Source organism: Lynx rufus, unplaced genomic scaffold, assembly GCF_022079265.1.
Source record: "Lynx rufus isolate CCGP_SWC_20201006 ecotype Redwood Valley unplaced genomic scaffold, mLynRuf1.p SCAF_8, whole genome shotgun sequence".
Classification (NCBI taxonomy): domain Eukaryota; kingdom Metazoa; phylum Chordata; class Mammalia; order Carnivora; family Felidae; genus Lynx; species Lynx rufus.
This window is the reverse complement of record NW_025814896.1, coordinates 464,590-484,209: the sequence shown is the minus strand read 5'-3', so window position 1 is coordinate 484,209 and position 19,620 is coordinate 464,590. Positions and strand designations below refer to the sequence as shown.

General features: G+C 61.8%; 1 protein-coding gene and 1 long non-coding RNA gene across 3 annotated transcripts; both read left to right on the top strand.

Moving 5' to 3' along the window:
• The first annotated feature begins 2,394 nt into the window (after nt 1-2,394).
• Nucleotides 2,395-12,526, top strand: LOC124503726 (uncharacterized). 2 transcript variants are annotated; one of them, XR_006960252.1, is made up of 3 exons: nt 2,395-2,496; nt 7,844-7,966; nt 11,282-12,526. It is a non-coding gene; the product is annotated as an uncharacterized LOC124503726 (long non-coding RNA). The 2 variants fall into 2 exon arrangements; XR_006960251.1 differs by having other exon boundaries at nt 7,844-8,536.
• A 1,281-nt stretch (nt 12,527-13,807) lies between these two features.
• ABHD16B (abhydrolase domain containing 16B) lies at nt 13,808-17,802 on the top strand. The gene has a single exon (XM_047068959.1). It carries the CDS (start codon nt 16,338-16,340, stop codon nt 17,751-17,753), a length of 1,416 nt encoding a protein of 471 aa, XP_046924915.1. The 5' UTR covers nt 13,808-16,337; the 3' UTR covers nt 17,754-17,802.
• Nucleotides 17,803-19,620: the final 1,818 nt, after the last annotated feature.

Here is a 19,620-nt window from a genome sequence, read left to right as displayed (position 1 = left end):
TTTTAAAAAGCAAAAGCTTCGGGGCGCCTGGGTGGCGCAGTCGGTTGGGCGTCCGACTTCAGCCAGGTCACGATCTCGCGGTCCGTGAGTTCGAGCCCCGCGTCGGGCTCTGGGCTGATGGCTCGGAGCCTGGAGCCTGTTTCCGGTTCTGTGTCTCCCTCTCTCTCTGCCCCTCCCCCGTTCATGCTCTGTCTCTCTCTGTCCCCAAAAAAATAAATAAACGTTGAAAAAGAATTTTTTTTAAAAAGCAAAAGCTTCAAAAGCCGTCAATCAATCAAACAAAACCTCCTCCTTCAGGCCCCGGGACCAGACGCCGCACAGTGGGTCCGGGGCTGTCGCGGCCCAGATGCTCGGCCTCAGTGCAGGGACTCGGGGACACTCCTGGCTCTGCTCTCCCTCCCCCGCAGACCGAGAAGCTCGCGCCTGCGCCTCGGAAACCGCGGACTCTCACAAAGCACTTGCCCCGACACTGTGCCGAGGACCTTGACTCGCCAGGCCGCGTCCCTGCGGTGCCCCCCGCCCCGGTGCTGAGTCTTTGCTCAAGAGAACGCGACGCAGCGTACGCTGCGTGCAACCCGACGCTTGGGTCACCTCCGTCACCCCCTTCGGTTCTCGTCCACACCACGGCCCTCTTCTCCGCTGTCCTGCCTGTAAAAGTCTTGGCCGTCTTGGTGCCACGGGCGCCAAGCCAGTCTGTACGTGTGTCGCCCCCAGGTGCGGTGGTCCCGGCGACACTGGCTGGGTCACCCCTGACCATCCAGTGCTATTTCTTGTGGACAATTGCCAGAGCCTTCGTCTTTGCTCACGTGTGTGTCTTCCCGCGTGTGTCCACGTGCGTCTAGGCGTGTGTCCGTGTGCCTGGTGGTGGGGGGATCTGCGTGTGCTCGTTCAGAAGCAGCCATTTGTGTGGAGAGTGTGCGAGAGCGTGAGTGTGGGCTCTGTGTGCTTTTGCGCTTTTCTCTCTCCCAGCGGAACAAACCCACGCGTGTGCGCCGGGCCCAGTTCTGGACACGGAGCGGGAGATGGTCCCGCCCAAGCCTCAGGAATGAGGGCAAGACGTGTCTGTGGGTGCGGGGTGGGCGGACACGGCTGTGGGGGTGGACAGAGGCGGGCAGCAGGTGATCTTCAGTGAGCCGAGTCCAGAGGGTGCCCCTGAGGGGGAGAAGCCATCAAAGGCCTGCCTGGGGCCCGGCAGGATGAGCTGGGCTCCAACAACCCCAGGCTGGGGCTTCTAGGTTTTTCCACAAGCTACAGGGTGCCATTGGAGACTTTTGAACAGGAGACAGACTTGATCTAATAATGACTCAGAGAGATTTTTAGGATGCAGAGCTGACGTCGCCTGGATGGAGCAGGTGTAGAAGCTCCCCCTCCACTTGGCAGCAGGGGGTGGGGGCAGGAAGCCAGAGGGGGCACGGATGTGGGAGCCACCCAGTTGCCGCTGGCCCAGGGGCTGCAGGTTCCACGTGGGGGAGGGGAGCCCTCGAAGGGAGCGGAGCTGGCTCGGTTCCTGTGATAAAGGGGAAATCCCTTCCTGGCAGCCACCGGGGCACACAGCCCCCACCCCTGCACGGCTGGGGTCAGGAGAGGTCATGTGGCGGTGGGGTGACCTCAGCGCACTCCTCCCTCTTGCTCGCGGGGGGTCTCGGGTGTCACCTGGGCAGGCACCAGGGCAGAGCCCCCTTCCTCAGGATGCCCGGGGCCCTGGGTGACTCCCGCGAGCCTTGCCCGGAGGACAGAGAGCCGAGGGGGAGCGTGGGGACACCGGGATCTGTTCCCTGGGCCCCAGGGTTCCCACTGGGATGTGGCAAGGTGACCTCCAGTCCTGCTCGGGTGGGACCAGCCCCCAGCGGACACTCCAGCATGACGCCAACCCCCACTGGTGAGGCCCCCTCCCGCAGAAGTGCCACACGGGTCAGCCTCCCGTGTCCCCTCCGGGTCAGCCCGGCCTGAAAGGAGAAGGGAACGCTTGAAACGGAATGCGCCCTCCTCTCCCCATCTCTGTGGCTCAGGCATCCTTCACCCCTGCCGGCCCCCCTCCCTCGCCACTCGCCACCCAGCTGTACCTGCAGCTGGTCTCACGACCCGGGGGTCCCGTGCCCACACGCCCTGCTTTGGACGAGAGGTTGCTGCTTGAGCTGCCCCCACCGGTCCACAGGCCAACTGCCCAGCCTGCACGTGCACCAACCACTTACTTGTGGCCTGCCCCAGGGCTACTGCACCCACTCTGCCCCCAACCGGACCTGCTCCTTCCCACCTCGCGGTTCCCAGCCATCCCTGAGGACCCGCTCCCCACTCTGCTGAGGTCAGACAGCCCTTCCCTCTCCCTCAGGCGGAAGACCCCACCCACACGAAGCCCTGCCTCTGGCCTACTGGCTGCACTTTCTGTCTGTGCTCCACGAGCGCAGGGCCGTGTGGGTTTCCCTTTATGTCCTAGGGCCTGAGGGCTCTGGGGCCAGCCGGGCCAGGTTGGGGGTCACCACAGCTGTGTGATTTGGGGTAAGTGACTTACTCCCCTGAGCATCAGTCTACGCCTCAAGAACCGACCGGGTAGGGCCGAGTGGGCTGAGCAAGACGGGACAGGGGCCCCAGGAGATGCCGTCTTGCTTGACAGCTCGTTACACAGGAGCTTAGCAAACACCAGAGCCAGGTGGGTGCAAGGAAGGGCACAGGTGGGGGCAGCTGAGCCTGGGCTCTGAGGCCGACTGCCGCGGTTGTGAGCCTAGGATGCTGTGTGGGCACCCCTTTCCCGCTGGGATTTGGCCTGGAGTGGTCCTGCGATGCCAGCGGAAGCCCCGGGGCTCACAGACCCTGGGAAGAGGCCACGTTGGAGGAAAGGGGGTTGCTTGGGCCATTGCCGGGCAGTGAGGGAGAACTGGGTGCAAGCATTCCTCCTCTGGGCCCCCTGCCCACCCTCGGGTAGGGTGGGAGGAAAAGCCCAGGCTGAGGGGCTGCAGTGGGGGGTGAGAGCTTGGCCAAAGCCTTGAATGAAGGACCACCCTGCCCCGGGAGGCGGGGAGGGGGGGAGGGGGGCAGGGCTGCTGAGAGGAGCTGCCCTGCCCTACCTGGCCAGCCACCTGTGCCACACAGCCCGCCGACCTGGCCGCCGCGAGGGGAGGACCTGTCGTGCAGGAGTGGTTGTGGAGTGCCCAGAACCAGGTCCCCACCCCAGCTGCCACAGGCTGCCTGGGGCTCTGGTCCCTCCTCCCCTGGGGGGTCCGAGTGCCGGGGTGGTTTTGAGAACCAGAGCCTGGAGGCCTTATCAGACCACAGGTTTTCCTGAGGAAGGAAGGGTGGGCCTCCAGGATGGAGCGCCTCCTCTGGGCGTGCCTGGCTGCTGGAGGGCGCACGGGGGCTGCCCATCCCTCCTGGGGGGCCCTAGCCCAAGACCTAGGCTGGCTAAGGACAAACTGACGCTGGGGCTGGAGAAGCCGGGGTTCGAGTTTCCGGAACCCAGGGGTGGGGCGGGGAACAGGACTCCCGGAAATCCTAAGCAAACGCTAGCGTTTCTGGGAGAGTGTCCATAGCACACCCATCAGATCCTCAGAGGGATTTGTGCCGGGTTTAAACTACAATCCCACTCCTGGGGGGTCCGGTGGGACCTGTTCATCAGGTTCACCAAAAACCACGTACCAGAATGTTCAAAGCCACCCTATTTGTAATACCCCCAAGTGGAAAAACCCAGATGTCCCTCAGCAGTAGAGGAGGCAAATAAAATAGGGCCCGTCTCACAGTGGAGCCACCGTCGACTCCAGGCCCCTCTGCGGACACCACACCGGTGTCATCGAGAGTGGAGCGGAGGGGTTCCCGTGACACTGGTGGGGACCAGTGCTGCCAACAGGGTCACGTAGGATGACCTTTGGGGTGTGGGCCCAGGAGGCCCCCCTGGGGCTGCAATGTCCTGTTTTCTTGACTTGGGTGCTGGCGACAAGATGCATTCCGTTTATGAAAATTCATTCAGCCACACACTTAAAGTATGTGCACTTTTCTGGATGCATGTGGTATTTCAATAAAAAGTTATACAAAACAACCCCCAAATCTCTCCACTGACCCCTCCCTGACAAAGGAGCGTTCCCTGGGACCCTCCGCCCTGTCCCGCATCCCACCAGGGCCTGGAAGGCTCCAGGGACCCTCCAAGGAGGGAGCTGAGAAGACAGGTGAGGGCGGCCCCTGGGGCATCACTGGGGGACGGGGGGGGGGGGGGGGGGCGCTTCCTCCCCCCTGGGGACTGAGGCTCAGAGCTGGGCTCAGGCCAGGCTCTTTCACAAGAACAGGGCCCAGAGTAACCACACAGGGTGGGGGTCCTGCAGCCTTACAGGTGGGGCCAGGCGGATGTGGGGCCCACCCTGCTGGAGCCTGACCAGCTGGCCTTGGAATGCTGGTACGGCCTCCACCCGCCCGCGGCCTGCTGGGCCAGGGGTGCCTCCAGGCCTCCTCCCTCCTGCTGCCGCGGGTGCCTCTACCCCTTCCGCTTCCAGAGGCCCTGGGGCTATTTTTAACTCAGCTGAGCTGCTTGTGCTGAAGGTGGACGGAGCCCCCGGTCAGGGCAGGGGTGGGGGGGGGAGGGCAGCAGAGAGAGCCTAACAGCTGCCTTCCTGCCCCCCGCTCCTCCCCGGGGCCAGGCTTTCTGCGGAGGACGGGTCCTTCTCAACCTTAGAGGGAAACAGCATTCCACCCCGCAAACAAGATGTCCACGGAGGCCACACAGACACGCATACAGTCGGACGCATGCTCAGGACGCAGACTCAAACACATGAGTGCATACGTGTGCACACATGCAAGGCCCGGGGACCTGCTCGGAAACATATCAGATGCACAGAGACTCAGGGCACACACGCAGATCCACGTAGACATACATCCACTCGACTCCACACGAACCTAACCAACCTGGAGGCACAGGCACGTACGTGCACGCCCTCGAACACCCACCACCAGCACGTGCGCGCGCGCCCACGCACGAGCGCACGCACATGCACACGCAGATGTACGCACATGCGCATTCACGTACAAGCGCATGCGCGCGCACGTGAGCACGCGCACCCACGCACCAGCGCACGCACCGACGCGCACATACGCGCGCGCATACACGCACCTATAGATGTACGCACGCGCGTATTCGCACCCGCGCACTAGGTTGGACACACGTGAGTGGGTAGAAGCGCAGGTGCCCAGAGGCCACCAGCTGGGGGTGCAGGGAGGACCCTGGGGTCACAGCCGTAAGACCCAGGCCCAGGAGGTGCCTGCAGGTGGGGGTGCTCAGCCTGCTCTCTCCCCTGCTCCCCAAGTACCGGCCCCCATCGTCCTGCAGCCCACTGGGGCTGAGCTCCCGGAGCCTCTTACACCTTTCCACCCGAGACTCCCCACTCGCGGCCTCACTCTCCCTCATGGTGAGGCAGGCTGTGAGGGTGGTTGGAACTGAGCTGGTTCGTGCCCTTCTTCCCTCACTTCCTCCCCAGCGCGCGAGCACAGGCTCAGGGCAGGAAACCGGAGAGAGGGATGGGGGAGGCAGCGCCTGGAGAGGTGGCCTCGAGTGTGCTCAGCCCCTTCCCCTTCCTTTTCCCTGTTCCCTACTTCCTCTCTCCTCTCCCAGCCTTTGTTTCGTAGAGCAGCTACCCCCACCCCTGTCCTGCTGGGGGAACCGGAGTCAGGTCCTGGGAAAACCCCAGGTGCCGGGCTGAGGGCCTCTGTCCCTGTGACCCAGTCCAGGGGGAGGAGGGAGCTGGGAGAGACGGGGCTCAGGACCCCACGGCGGGGGCGGCCGGCTGACTTCCAACTCCCTTCCACCCACACCCCCACCTCCACCGATAGAGGCCCCAGAGGGATGGGGGAGGGCGGGGAGTTGGCCCGAGGACAGGACATCCTCTTGGCAGGACACAGGACGCCAGGCCGGAGGTTCCCAGCCCCAGTCAAGGCCACAGGGGGAAAAGGTCACTGGGTCCCGGGGCTCACCAGTTCCAAGATTGGCCAGTGTCCTGATAGCCAGTCCAAGTTACTTCAAACAGCGACGCCAAGACTAGCGGGGCCTGTACCGATGAAACCCCCCGGCCCCCTGCCCAGGCCCCACCATGGCCAGCCAGGAGGCAGAACGGCCCACATGCCCACCCAGGGTGGCATCGGCCCTCGGGGCCATCCTCAGGGAGCCGCGGGGAGCATGCGAGAGACCAGCAGAGCCAGGTGGTTCCTGTCCCCTGCAATGGGGGGACCTCCACGTTTATAGGTTTGCCTCCACTTCCTACTCAGGAGCCGGCTCCTCCAGGTGAACCCTGGGGCCCACGGCCCTAGAGCAGAGGCCTCAGCCTGGCCCTGACCTTTCCTTGCGGGGACGGGAACCCCAGGGACAGTCTAGCCAGGGTGAAGGCCGGGGAGACCCCTTGCTCTCGCACACCCCGTCTCCTGGGGGCAGCAGCACAGCCTGGTCTTTGAGTGGACACCCTGGGCTGAGATTGGCTGACGGTTTGCTCGCCGGTCTGGGAGATGAGCGTCCCTGGAGGGGCTTGAGGGCAGTAGATCAGAGGACTTCCTGCCATTACCACACCCAGGCTGCCAGGACCATGAGGCAGGCCATTCTCCTGGGAGACGCCCTGGGCTTTGCCTGTGGTCCAGTGGTGAACCCAGACCAGAACACCCCCACCTGTTGGGGGAGGCCTGGCGAGTCTCCCCACCCCCCCCTCCCCACCCCCACCCCCACATACCAGCCTCCTGCTTCAGCCTAACCCCCAATACAAGTGCCTGCTGGCCATTCCACACAGCTTCGGCCAGGCTATTCTAGTTACCTGAGCAGGAAGTGATGTCTCATCTAAAAACAGCCTATAAAAGTGAATTATCTCAACACACAGCTTGCATCTAGATTTGCCTCTGTTTACCTAAGAGTTAAAATTATCCAGTGGGATGTTAAGCATAGAGATACCACATGACCCACCTCTTCCACTCCCAAGTGCCCCGCCCAGAGAAAGGACACCTCCAAAACCAGTCCCCACCACCTCCCAGCCTCAGCTCCTCTGTCACCGCCTTCCTTGACACTCACAGTCTTCACGTCTTTTCAAAAATTAAGCTTTATTGGGGCGCCTGGGTGGTTCAGCTGGTTGGGCGACTGACTTCAGCTCAGGTCATGATCTCTCGGTTTGTGAGTTCAAGCCCCGAGTTGGGCTCTGTGCTGACAGCTCGGAACCTGAAGCCTGCTTCGGATTCTGTGTCTCCCCCTCTCTCTACCCCTCCTCTGCTCATGCTCTGTGTCTCTCTGTCTCTCAATAATGAATAAACGTTAAAAAAATTTTTTAATTAAGCTTTATTAAAGTATAATTTACATACACTGATATTCACTAAGTTCAAGAGTGCAATTTGACGAGCTTTGACAAATGAGTAGTCATGTACCCACCCCCACTGTCATGATGTAGAACATTCCCATCACCCGAAAAAGTCCCCTCTACCTCCCAGCATCCATTCTCAACCCTCTGGCCCAGCCGGCCAGCGATCTGCTTCCTGTCACTATAGTTCTGTCTTTTCTAGGATTTCACGTAAAGCCAAATCATACAGTACATGGGCCTCTGCATATGGCTTCTTTCACTCAAAAAGCATTGTTGCTTTTGAGATTCATTCTGTGTGAATCAGCAGTTCACTCCGGTTCCTTCCATTGTAGAGACAGAGCATAGTTTGCTTACCCACTCTCCAGCTGACGGACATTTGAGTTGTTCTGGTTTGGGGACATCATGAACAGTGCCTCTAGGAACACGTGAGCACAACCCTTTGTGTGAGCACGTTTCATTTCTTTCGGGTAAATACCGAAGAGTGGGGTTGCTGGGTCATTCCACTTCTCGTCTCCTAAATCTGTTCATGTGTTTGTTTTCAGGGTGCCCCACAGACTGTGAGCTCCCCAAGGGGTGGAGACCTCACCTGCGTTGGTCGTTGACACGACCAGGGCCCAGCACAACTCCTTGCGAAGAGCACATTCTTAACAGATGTCTGTGTGCTGGTGAGTGAGTGATGGTGGCACCTACCATGGGGGTTTTGGTGACCGTGTCAAGGAAGCAATGATGGAGCCAAAGGCAACAGAGGGGATGATGGGAGAAGTGGCCCCTGTGCCAGCGACGACTAGAAACACCTCCTTTGCCCCTCTTCAGAGATGTCAGGGACCAACATGCTAAACTCACCTGGGGAGATGTCGTGGGGGTCTCTCTTCAAATGCCTCCTCTGCCTCCTCACCTCCAAAGATCTCGAGTCAGCCACTCCCGGAGTCACACCTTGGAGCAAGGGGTCAAAGAAGCCCACACCCACCCTGAAACGACTGGTTCTGGCCTCCTCCCTCTGCGGCCACATCCCCAGCTTGCCACACAGCTGTGACACCTCACAAAGCCCCTCACTCCAAGAACAGCCCTCCTTTCTCCTGAAGACTCAGGCTTCCCTCCCTCTGGCTTCCTTCTCATCAAGTTTGGATTTTGTATTTTCTCTTGAAAACACCAGAAGCGTTAGCATTTTCTATACTCTTCTGGCATCATCTGGAAGAACCCCACCCACCCACTTTTTCTCCTCGTCAACACCTCAGGTGATGCTCACTGCTGGGACAATCCCTATTCCCCCCACCCCCACCCCGGGAGACAGGTGCCACCGGAAAGCCGGACCTGGGTGGACACTCGACGCTTCTGGTCCCACCGTGTCCCTCCAGGGGCCATTCGATACTGCCTGGTCCCACTCCTCAGAAACTACAGACACCTGCACTGGCCCTCACAGCCCCTCGCCTTCCCTCCAACGTTGTCACCACCCCTTCCCCAGCTCTTCCTCCGCCAAGCAGTGACCTCTCTGAAATGCAAAGTGAGGTCATTTCTGGAGCTTTCTTGCTGAGAATCCTTCGGTGGCTTCTGAGAAGTGGCTTCCTTTCAAAACCCTTGCCCTATACCTACCTGCTCCCATCCCTGGCCTCATTCCTATTCCACCCTCACCACCGTGGGCCAGGTCCCAGCCAGAGTGGTCTTGTCTTACTCCTCTAAGATGCCAAATTCCCTCAGCCCCGGGGTCTCTCCCAGGTCAGGCCCTTACGGAACACTCTACTTCAAGAGCTAATGCCTACCCATCTTCCTGGTCTCACCTCCTGGCCTGTCCTGCTCTCCCCCTTCCGGGTTGACCGCCACTGGATGTTTGCTCCTTGAGAAGCCCTCCTTTCGGTTAAACCTTTATCTGTGCCCAGCAAGCACCCTGGGGGCAGGGATGCACCGAGGGCCGTGCGCAGCTCTGTTTGGCAGGACCAGCGCAGCATGTCCTCAGGGAATATCTACGGAATGAGTGGTCCTTGTGGGGAGTGGTGACAGGGAGGGATTAGAAGGTGGGGTGGTTCGGGTCATCACCAGGTGCGGAGACTGACCCAGAGAAAGAACAGCCTTCATCCGGCCTCCTGGTGCCCATGGCAGGAGGTCAGCCCAGGCCCCAAAGGGACATCTCAGCCACGTAAGAGGAGCCCACCCTAGCATGTGAGGCCTCGCTTGAGGGACCCAGAAGATTCCTGCCCCGCGTAGGTGTGAAAGCACCACTTGGGACTTTCCAGGGGTCTGTGCCTGCTGACAGGAGGCTTTGCGTGGGGGTGGGGGATAGTGCACCAGGGCATTTCCTGCCTAGCCTGGCTCCCCAGGGCCCAGCCCAGCAGCCCTGCTCCTTCCTCCCCCGCCCCAGGGGCTTTCCACAAAGCCTGAGGCCCGCTATTTTTAGCTGAGGGAGAGGGACCAATTCCTGGCCCCACTGGCTCCCCCCCCCCCCATGGGAGCCTGGGTGAAACTGGGCCTGGGGTTGGGCCCCAGAGGCCAGGGAGGCAGCCTCTTCCTTCCTTGCCCCCCAATAAGTCCCTGAGGCGGGCTTGCACCTGGGCAAGCAAGGTGCCTAGCTCCTGGAGACGGCTGGGGCCCGAGTTCCCAGCCTGGGCTCCCGGCCAGGGCTCTCAGCCCAGTGGGCAGGGGCTTGAGCCCTTGGGCGGGGTTGGCCCAGGGCCTGGGTGGGCTACTGCCCACTTCCTGGGGCCGGGCCTCATCACTTCAAAGGCCACTGGCGGCCCTGTGGTCACTCCCTGGCTCCCACGCAGCCGGAGGGGCGGGCCGGCACACGAACCCTGGCGGCTGGGTCCTGCCCTCGGCAGCTTCAAAGCAGCTGGGGTGGGCAGCCCTGTGGTTAGGGCTGCTCCCCAGGGGAGGGTGGGGGACAGGAAAGGGGGATAACGGGGCTTTCTCTGCTTCTTCATCCTTCCCGCCCGCTGCCTTCCTGGGTGGGCCCTGTCCTGGGACCGGGGCCGCCTGGGGCCGTGATGCCTTCAAGTCTGTATAGAGTGTGAGGGTCCAGGTGGGGTCACTCGAGTGCAGACCCCATTAGAGAAACCACAGAAACCAAGGTGGGGGCACCTGGCTGGGTGAGGCAGGGGCCAGCAGGCTTCCCTGTCTCCCCTTCATGTGGTCCCTTCTCTCCCCACTTTTCTGCCTGAAGCAGGGACAGCCTGGAGGGGAGGGGACAGAGGCAAGACAGGACTGCCTGTCTGGGCCGGCCCACCACAGAGGTGGGCTTGACTTCATGCCAGCTCCCCAGGGAACAGCGGGGTAAGAGGGGTGGGCGAGTGACAGCCTCAGAGCAACCGCCCAGAGTTCAGCAGACGCTGAGAACAGAGAGTGCCTTGAGCAAGGGGGGTGGGAGGGGAGAGGAAACTTTCAGGGTCCCCTGGGGTCAGCTCCGGGACAGTTGCCGTTTTTAATCTGCGCAAGAGACTTAGAAGGAGCCGAGAGGGCTGTAACCTAGATCCGCTCAGGCAAGCTCCGGGGGTGCTGGCGGTGTGGCCCAAGAACAGCCCCTCCCCCAGCCGTGCGCCACAAGGCAGAGGGGGACTCGTGGTGGTCTTGCGGGGTCCTGCACCCCTCTGGGCCGGCCTCCCCTCACACACCCCTCCTCCAGACAGCTCCACTCCTCTTCCACTAGGGTGCCAGGGTCTCCGGGGACCAGAGCCGTGGCCGCCGGGTGGGGGAGGGGAGTCGGGAGAGGGGGAGGGGGTGCGGGAAGGGGGGATGGTAGGGGCGTGGCGGGGGGCGGGAACGGGTGACTTCTCTGATCTAGGGTCATGAAAATGTCCCACTCGTGGCCTGGGGCCTCAGCAGAAGCTCGCTTTCAGCCCGCCCACGGGGGCAAATGGGAGAGCTGTGCCCCTGGAAAGCAGCCCACCGGGCCTCCCGGCAGTGCCCTCCGGCTCCCCGGGCTCCTCACCCGGGACCATGACTCTCGGCTGACAGTGACCCCGCGGACCCTTTCTGCTTGTGTCTCCACCCAGGGCGCGAGGAAGCCCCAGCCCCCAGCCCCCCTGCGCCCACTTTTCCCTGCGTGGGGGTGACCGCCGGCGACCCGGGACGGGACTCGGGGAACAGCTGTGCGCTGACGCAAGGACGCACCGCGGCCCCTCGGAGGGGAGCCTCGGGCGCGGCGGGAGGAGGGTGACAGAGCGCTGGGCCGGACTCCTCCGCTCTCCAAGGGCCGCTGTGCGCACTGCGCCTTCAGAGACACCTTCCACCTTACGCCGCCGCCGCCTCGCTGCCTCGTGAGAAACGTCACGCTGCCACGACCTGGAGGAGACAGGAAGGGCAACCTCGGTGCCCTCGAGGGACCTGGGTCCCTGGTGGAGTCACAGTCGCCACAGGGGCTGGTACCAGGAGACGCCGATTCGGCACCCTTTCGGACCCTCTGGGCTGTGCCCTTTTCCCGCCCCGTTGCGGGTTTTCGGGGCCCCACACTGGCGAGGCAAAAGGCGCCCAAAAGCCTGAGACTCAACTCTCAGGTGGAGGGTCCCCCGTCTTTTCCATTCACCCCCATCCCGCTCAATCTCCAGGGCTGGCTGTGTGAGATCCAGGCCGTAGTTTCTATCTGGCCACTTTGGGAGCTGTGGGCACGTGGGTCCCACAGGTGAGGGGTCCCCAAAGGGCGAGAAGCAAACCAAACCGCCGGACTGGAACCCCAGAGGTACAGACTGGCTTCTGGCGCCGGCCTGGTCAGCAGGTCCCGATCGGCCAACATTCATTAAGTTTACACACGCGGGCCGAGAAATACGGGGAGCACGGAGCTGACCCGAATTGCTGTGGAGACAAGCTCCCTCACGAGACTCACAGGCTAGCACAAGCTTTCAGAGGAGGAGCCTGACCACCTGCCCCTTCCATTCGGGCGGGCGCCTCAGGAATCACGGTGTAGGGAAAGCGCCTGGAAGCAAGGATCCTTTGACAAAGGGGCTACGGCGGCCTCGGCTGCAGCACCAAAAGGCCTGGAAACCCACATATCCGCCAGCAGAGGGGACATCCACTGGGGCGTCGGCGCCCGCCCGCCCGGAGGACTGCGCCTCTGACCAGCTACTGGCACGAGGCGATGCTCCTGGCAGAGGCAAGCTGCTGGGTAACGCGCGCATCACATCCATTTCTGTAAAAGCTAACGACACGCTTACCACCCTAGTCCTGACCGTACGTTGTGCGTGTTTGTGCGCAAATGGGGAAAGGGGTACAAGACACACCAGGGCCAGGATCTCTGGGCAGCAGGGAGGTGCAGAGAAAGGACAGTTAACTCTCTTCTCTCCTGTCTCACAGGTTGCAGTGAGCCTGCTTTACGTTTTGGACGTACATAACGGCTGGTGCCATCAACCCCCGGCCGGCTGTCACACTGGTGGAAAGGATGAGGCCCTGCTCTGAGGGACTCCCAGCCACAAGTGACACTAGGCCCCAAGCATATGGTGACCCCTTCCAAGTTCAGGTATGGGGCCCCAGGGACCATCCCAGGAGCGGGGCCATGGCCTGCACGATGCCAGGAGGCACTGTCCACACGCCGGAACCTGCAGGAAGGGTACAGGCTGTGCAACACCCAGGGGGGCTGAGCTCCAGGGAACTTGGCCCCATCAGACCAGCCTGCTGGGCTCTTGACCCCAACCCAGACTTTACCCTGATGGTGGGGGGTACAGTGGGGGAGGGGGGAGACCGAGAGACTGGCCCTGCAGGGAGGCAGGAAGGGGAGGGCGTGGGCGTGCACTGCTCCCCATCAACCCCACCATCCTTGAGGGCTCTGGGCAAGTCTCTGTGATTCCAGATGTTCAGCAGCTGTCTTGGCCATTTCCGCCCCTTCTTTGACCCCGCATCCGCCAGGAAGCGTCCCCTCCTGTCCTCAGGCTCTGAGCCCCCCCCCACCTTCCCTGCACCCCATTTCCTGAGCAGAGGCCTTTGTGCAGACTCAGCTCCCTATCCCGCCAGGGTGGCTTCAGTTTTCCCAAGGCCCGGGCTCTGCTCCCGGAGCCCTGGGCTGCTGTGGTCAGCTCACAACTGGCTGGACACCCTCTGCCAGGGTGTCCCAGCCCCCACCCCGGCAGCCTCTGGGACTGGTTTTTTTCTCTCTTCCTCCATTCTTTCTCCAAGGTTGGCTCTGTCTGCTCCTGCGGCATAAATCAGGGCCTCCAGGGAGGCAGAGCAGAACTGTCCGGGAGGGAGCACTGCCTCGGTGGGGGAGGGCGGAAAGCTCTGTAGGGTGAAGGCCAGAGGTCATAGAGCCCAGCAGGCTCCGTGGGGGTGGGGTGTGTGCTCAGATGTCCGCCTGGAAGACCCTGGGGGTGAGGAGGGGGGTGCCTCCTAGAACTGAGAACTGATCCTTAGGGGTCACAGTCCCACCTTCCCTGAGCAGATGGGAGGGGAGGGGGAGATTCTTCTGGAGAGGGGACAGCAGGAGGAGGTCTCCCTTCCTGTCACATGCTTTCCTGTCTCAACAGAGCTGGTGGTTCTGGGGCACTTGGGCTCCCAGGGGCTGGGGGGCAGGGCTGGTGGGGTCAGGGGCCAGGCCAGGCACAGTGTAAGAGCCCTAAGGGGCCAAGAGCTCCAGCCTACTGACCTTTGCCCCTCAGAAGCCAGCCTCTGCTCCCCTCCACCACAGCCACCTCCCCCTCCGGCCTTCCTGCTCTTCTGGAGTTGCGGGGGGAGCCAAGGGCAGGTGGGGCCTGGCTGAGGCAGTCTGTGCTTCCAAGTACAAGTCTCAGAGCTCACCAAGCTGAGACACTGTCCCCAGGAGAACAAGCTCCTTCCCGCAAGCCCGATTTTTCCCTGGGCAATCAAATCAAATGTGGGTATATCTCACATACTCTGAGGACAGTCCTCCAGGACACTCTCGATGCACCCCTGTGTTTGCCTGGATTCAGGCTGAGGACACAACGAAGCCATCTACTCTGCTGTTGAGGGTCACTCCTGCGGTCTCACAAAATGAGCCTGGAGCCTCTGGGTCTGCGCGCCCCCCACCCCCAGGATAAACAGCATCTGAGGTTACAAATGAGGTTCCTGGAAAAGTAAATGCCCCCACTCTCCCCCAAAATTTCCACCACCACTTCTAACCAAAGGGCCAGGGTGGACATTTCAGGACCAGGCCCACCAACCCCCATGGGCAACAGCTATGCCCGTTCCTTGACCCCAGGTGCGGTACCCTGTGGGCTCCTTCCTGGGGCAGTCTCCCAGCTGCCCCTGCGGCTGCCACCCGGGACCGAAGGAAGAGGTGGGGTTGCAGAGTAGAGAGAGCAAGAGGGGCCCCTTGTCCAGGCGCACCAGGGGGCCCTGAGACACCCTCTTGGTCCTCAGGACCTGATCAATGAGCAGAGCAGCCCAACCTGGGATATGAGCTGAATAGTCAGGAAACTCTGGATCTCACCGGGTTGGGGGGAGGGCCGCCAGGGGTAGAATAGCCAGGTTTAGCAAAAAATAACAAACAAACCTAAAAGCAGGATATCCAATTAGAGTTGAATTTCTGCGAAACAATTTTGTAATAGAAATAAGCCACATGCAGTATCAGCACGCACTTATACTCAAAAAGTATTTATCGTTTACCTGAAATTCAGATTTAACTAGATGTTCTGTATTTTACCCGGAAGCCCCCAATTCGGCCCTCCCAATTCCCTCACTCAGTTTTCTTCCCAACCCTAAGGACCCCAACAGTCTTTATCGCTGCTTCCCTAACCCGGTGGGAGCTGACTGGGCTGGCAGTGGGCCCAGATACACGGGGCAGGAGAGCAGAGAAGGCTTGTCGGAGCCTGGAACCCCCTTCCCAGAACGCCGGGATCCCTGAGGCAGGTCTGGCTGCCGGGCTCCAAGTGTCTGCCTGGGTCTGCCAGATTCCCTGTTGAGTGGGCCCTCAGAGCCTGGTTTTAATCCTGCCCCCTCTGCGCTTAGGTGGGCTGGCCCTCTCCGGTGCAGGAGGAAAAGGGGAACCCGCCAGAGCCCTCCCGAAAAGAGGAAGGTACAGCTTGCGGGGTGGCTGGAGTGGGGAGTGGGGAGGTGGCTTGGCCAGGGGCTGAAAATGAGGAACGCTGGCCAGGGAGGACCCACCTGGAGGTCACTGCCTCTGCTGGCACCAGTGGAAACAGGATCCAGAACAGGTGGGGGGTTTCCAGCCTGGGCTCACCCCGTTTCCTGAGAAGGAAGGTGTGAAGGGGAGGACAGGGCCCGGGCTGCTCCAGAAGCCCCACGGGGCAGACTCTGCGCTCCCCTAGGGTGACAACCCAAGCTGGATTTCCCGGGCTGCCCCGCCTCGCACAGGGAGGTCTGGGGGCGCGGTTACCTGGCACAAGCCTGGGCAGGGAACTGCCACCCCCAGACTTCTTCAGGAGGCTCTCTTGTCTTTGCAAACTGTCACACAGCCTGGTCACCAGAGCTGCTTCTTCGGGCTGCTGCCTCCCCTCCCCACCAATGTGGGTACCTCACGACGTGGGAAAGGGAGCCACAGCCACCTTAGTTCAGGGCCATGGGAAGCCCCGCGTCATTTGTCTCACTGAGACCCCTCTACCCACCCCAACCCCCCCCCCCGGTCCTCCGCTCCTGACTAGGACGAGGTTAAGGCTGTCCGTCTCCAGCCTGTCTGTCCGCTTTCGGTTACGGAGGGCGGTGGGTGCTGCTCTAGGTGTGAGGGAAGGCAGGTGAACTCGGCCTGGAGAGGGTGCGGGCCGAGGAAGGTCTGGGGAGGATGTGGTCGCCGCAGGGTTGCAGGGGCCGAAGCCTGAGGTCCTGGGGGCGGGGCAGAACTCGAGACCCACCCCCCACCCCCTGCGCGCCCCTGCCCTGGAACCCTTTGTGCGCCCATCACAGGGTGTCGCCTCTTTCCCCAGCGACAATGACTCATAAAGCTGGTCCGCGCCGCCTCCTCTCTCCCTGAGAGGCCCAGGTCATAAAGGCCATTGGGGCCAAGCCCTGAGGAGGCACGTCCCAAGACAGCCCCGCGCTGCGCTGGCCCCTGCAGCTGCCCGCCGGGCCGGGCCTGGGCCTCCCGCCGCGACCCGGACCTGGCGACCGGGCGTTACGGCTCACGCCGAGCGCCCGGTAGCCTCGACGCCCATGTGTGTCGTCTGCTTCGTGAAGGCCCTGGTGCACGTGTTCAAGATCTACCTGACCGCCAACTACACCTACAACTTCCGCAGCTGGCCGGTGGACTTCCGCTGGGATGACGTGCGCGCCGCCGGCGGGGGTGGCGGCGGTCCCCGCGCGCTGACGTGCGCCGCGGCCGTGGCGGGCGTGTGGCTGCTGCGGGGCGCGGCGCTGGGCGGGGACGCGCCCGGCCGGCCGCCGCGCGGGGCGCGCAGGCAGGCGCAGTGCCTCCTGCAGCAGATCCGCGAGCTGCCGGGCCAGCTGGCCAGCTACACGCTGGCGCACTCGCTGGGCCGCTGGCTCGTGTACCCCGGCTCCATGTTCCTGATGACTCGCGCGCTCCTGCCGCTGCTGCAACAGGGCCAAGAGCGCCTCGTGGAGCGCTACCGCGGTCGGCGCGCCAAGCTGGTGGCCCGCGACGGCAACGAGATCGACACCATGTTCATGGATCGCCGCCAGCACCCGGGCAGCCACGGCCGCGGCCTGCGCCTCGTCATCTGCTGCGAAGGCAACGCCGGCTTCTATGAGATGGGCTGCCTGTCGGCGCCACTGGAGGCCGGCTACTCGGTGCTGGGCTGGAACCACCCGGGCTTCGGGGGCAGCACGGGCGCGCCGTTCCCTCAGCATGACGCCAACGCCGTGGACGTGGTGGTCAAGTACGCGCTGCACCGCCTGCGCTTCCCGCCCGCGCACGTGGTGGTCTACGGCTGGTCCATCGGTGGCTTCACGGCCACCTGGGCCACCATGACCTACCCGGAGCTGGGCGCGCTGGTGCTCGACGCCACCTTCGACGACCTCGTGCCGCTGGCCCTGAAGGTCATGCCCCGCAGCTGGAAGGGGCTGGTGGTGCGCACCGTGCGCGAGCACTTCAACCTCAACGTGGCGGAGCAGCTGTGCTGCTACCCCGGTCCGGTCCTGCTGCTGCGGCGCACGCTGGACGACGTGGTGAGCACCTCGGGCCACGTGCGCCCCCTGCCGTCCGGCGACGTGGAGGGCAACCGCGGCAACGAGTTGCTGCTGCGTCTTCTGCAGCACCGCTACCCGGTCGTGATGGCGCGCGAAGGCCTCGCGGTGGTGACGCGCTGGCTGCGCGCCGGCAGCCTGGCACAGGAGGCCACCTTCTACGCGCGCTACCGCGTGGATGATGAGTGGTGCCGAGCACTGCTGCGCTCCTACCGCGCGCGCCGTGAGGACGAGCAGGAGGACGAGCAGAAGGACTGGGGGCCTCACGGGCTCGCCTTCCCCTGGCTCGTGGGCCAGGACCTGAGCCCGCGGCGGCGCCGGCAGCTCGCGCTGTTCCTGGCACGCAGACACCTCAAGAACGTGGAGGCCACTCACTTCAGTCCGCTGGAACCGGAGGACTTCCAGTTGCCCTGGAGGCTGTAGTCCTCACCCCTCCCCACACGGGAAACCAGTAAAGCTGGCCCTGCCTTGGGGATCCCGACCTGGTGTCTGGGGGAGGGTGAGATGGAACACACGGAACTGGTGCTCTCCCTCACCGGGGTGATCCCCCCTTCCCTCCTTCAGCTTCTCCCTCAAACACTTGTGGACATCCCATTCTGCTCCCAGCTTCTAAAGGGAATGTAGAGATTAACCTGACCCAGTTTATGGCAACACTGTGTGATGGGTGCCTTGATCACCTCAAAAGGATGATGGGAGCATAGGCTGTGGGACCCCGGGAGGTACCCTTATCCTGCATCAGGATACACAATGGCTCTGGAAAATTTCAGTGAGGAAGGGTTTGTACAAGTCACCCCCAGCTGTGAGAGGACATTGGCATTGGAAGACTATAAAGCAGGTCTTAGCCGCCAGACCTCACCAGGAGTTAGTAATGTTGGGCCTCTAGGGTCCCCTCCCCACCTCCACACTCCTGGCTTCGACAGGAAAGGACAACAGACTCAGAGTAACAGGTACTCACAGTGGCATGTCCGTGTGGGCTATAGACACACCTGCACTGACCATTCATTTGCTAGGCAAGGCAAATTTGAGCCAGGCCTGGGCTGGGCATCGTTCCTGGGTTCAAGGATGTAACACAGAATGAGAGACAAGCCTTCTGCTCGCCACCATCTGCAATGCAGTTGCTTCCTTACCATCTGCCATGAACTGCATGAAGGGGGCGGGTGGGGGGGGGGGGAGACTACTGGCCTTCCCCAGCACCTGGGGACTGGGGCTAGTCAGAGCGGGCAGTGCAGGAGACTCTGGAAAAACCGAAAGAAGGCAAGTGGGGCAGACCTATAATTGACAGCACCAGAGCAGGATATGGCCATGAAGCACCTAGGCCAGTGCAAGCCAGAGGTGACCTTAGGTACCAGGAAGACACCTGTGGTGAGGTGTGCTTTGAGCTGACACAGGAAGAGGAGTTAGCCAGATTGAGGAAGGGGCTTCCACAGAGGGATCCGTACGTGCAGAGTGGGTTGGCTGGAAAGGGAGAGTGCAGTCCGGAAAAGTCAGATCCTGAAGGGTTTCAATACCATTTAAGAATTCGCTTCCCCCTGGGTGGCGCAGTCGGTTAAGCGTCCGACTTTAGCCAGGTCACGATCTCGCGGTCCGTGAGTTCGAGCCCCGCATCGGGCTCTGGGTTGATGGCTCAGAGCCTGGAGCCTGCTTCCGATTCTGTGTCTCCCTCTCTCTCTGCCCCTCCCCCGTTCATGCTCTGTCTCTCTCTGTCCCAAAAATAAATAAACGTTGAAAAAAAAATTAAAAAAAAAAAAGAATTCGCTTCCAGTGGCTATTTAGGTGCCAACGAAGGGAAATTTCGGGACTTGTTTCAGCGAAACCGCTAGTGGTTTCACACCTCTCCTTTGAGAAAGTCCGGCAAACTCTTGTTCCAGCGTTTGCTGGAAGCTTTACAACTAGCTGAGCGATCTTGGCCAAATTACTTTAACCTCAGTTTCCACATCTGTAAAGTGGGGAAGGCTCCACCTGGCTCATCAGGTTGCTGTGAAAATGAAGTGAAAGAACACCGGAGGGGAAGGGAGCACCCAGCACAGAAGCGCGAAGGCTTCCCCGCAGGTCAGTTCACGCCTTTCAGCTGTGCGTGCACGGGACCCGGGGCAGGTGCGTGCGGAGCGAGATGCCTCCAGCCAAATGAGGGCAGCGGCGCCTGCAGGGCTAGAGGACGAATCGCAGACACGCCTTTTTCTGCGTAACTCCCACACAATTAAAAAAAAAAAAATCCCCATAAAGAGGAAGGACTTAAAAACTGGAGGGAGAAGCTAACTCCAAAATCAGGAAGTCAGGCCTCAAACGGTCT

What these genes read in the sequence shown, in the direction of transcription:
- ABHD16B (XM_047068959.1), top strand. Translation starts at nt 16,338, where the DNA reads ATGTGTGTCGTCTGCTTCGTGAAGGCCCTGGTGCACGTGTTCAAGATC.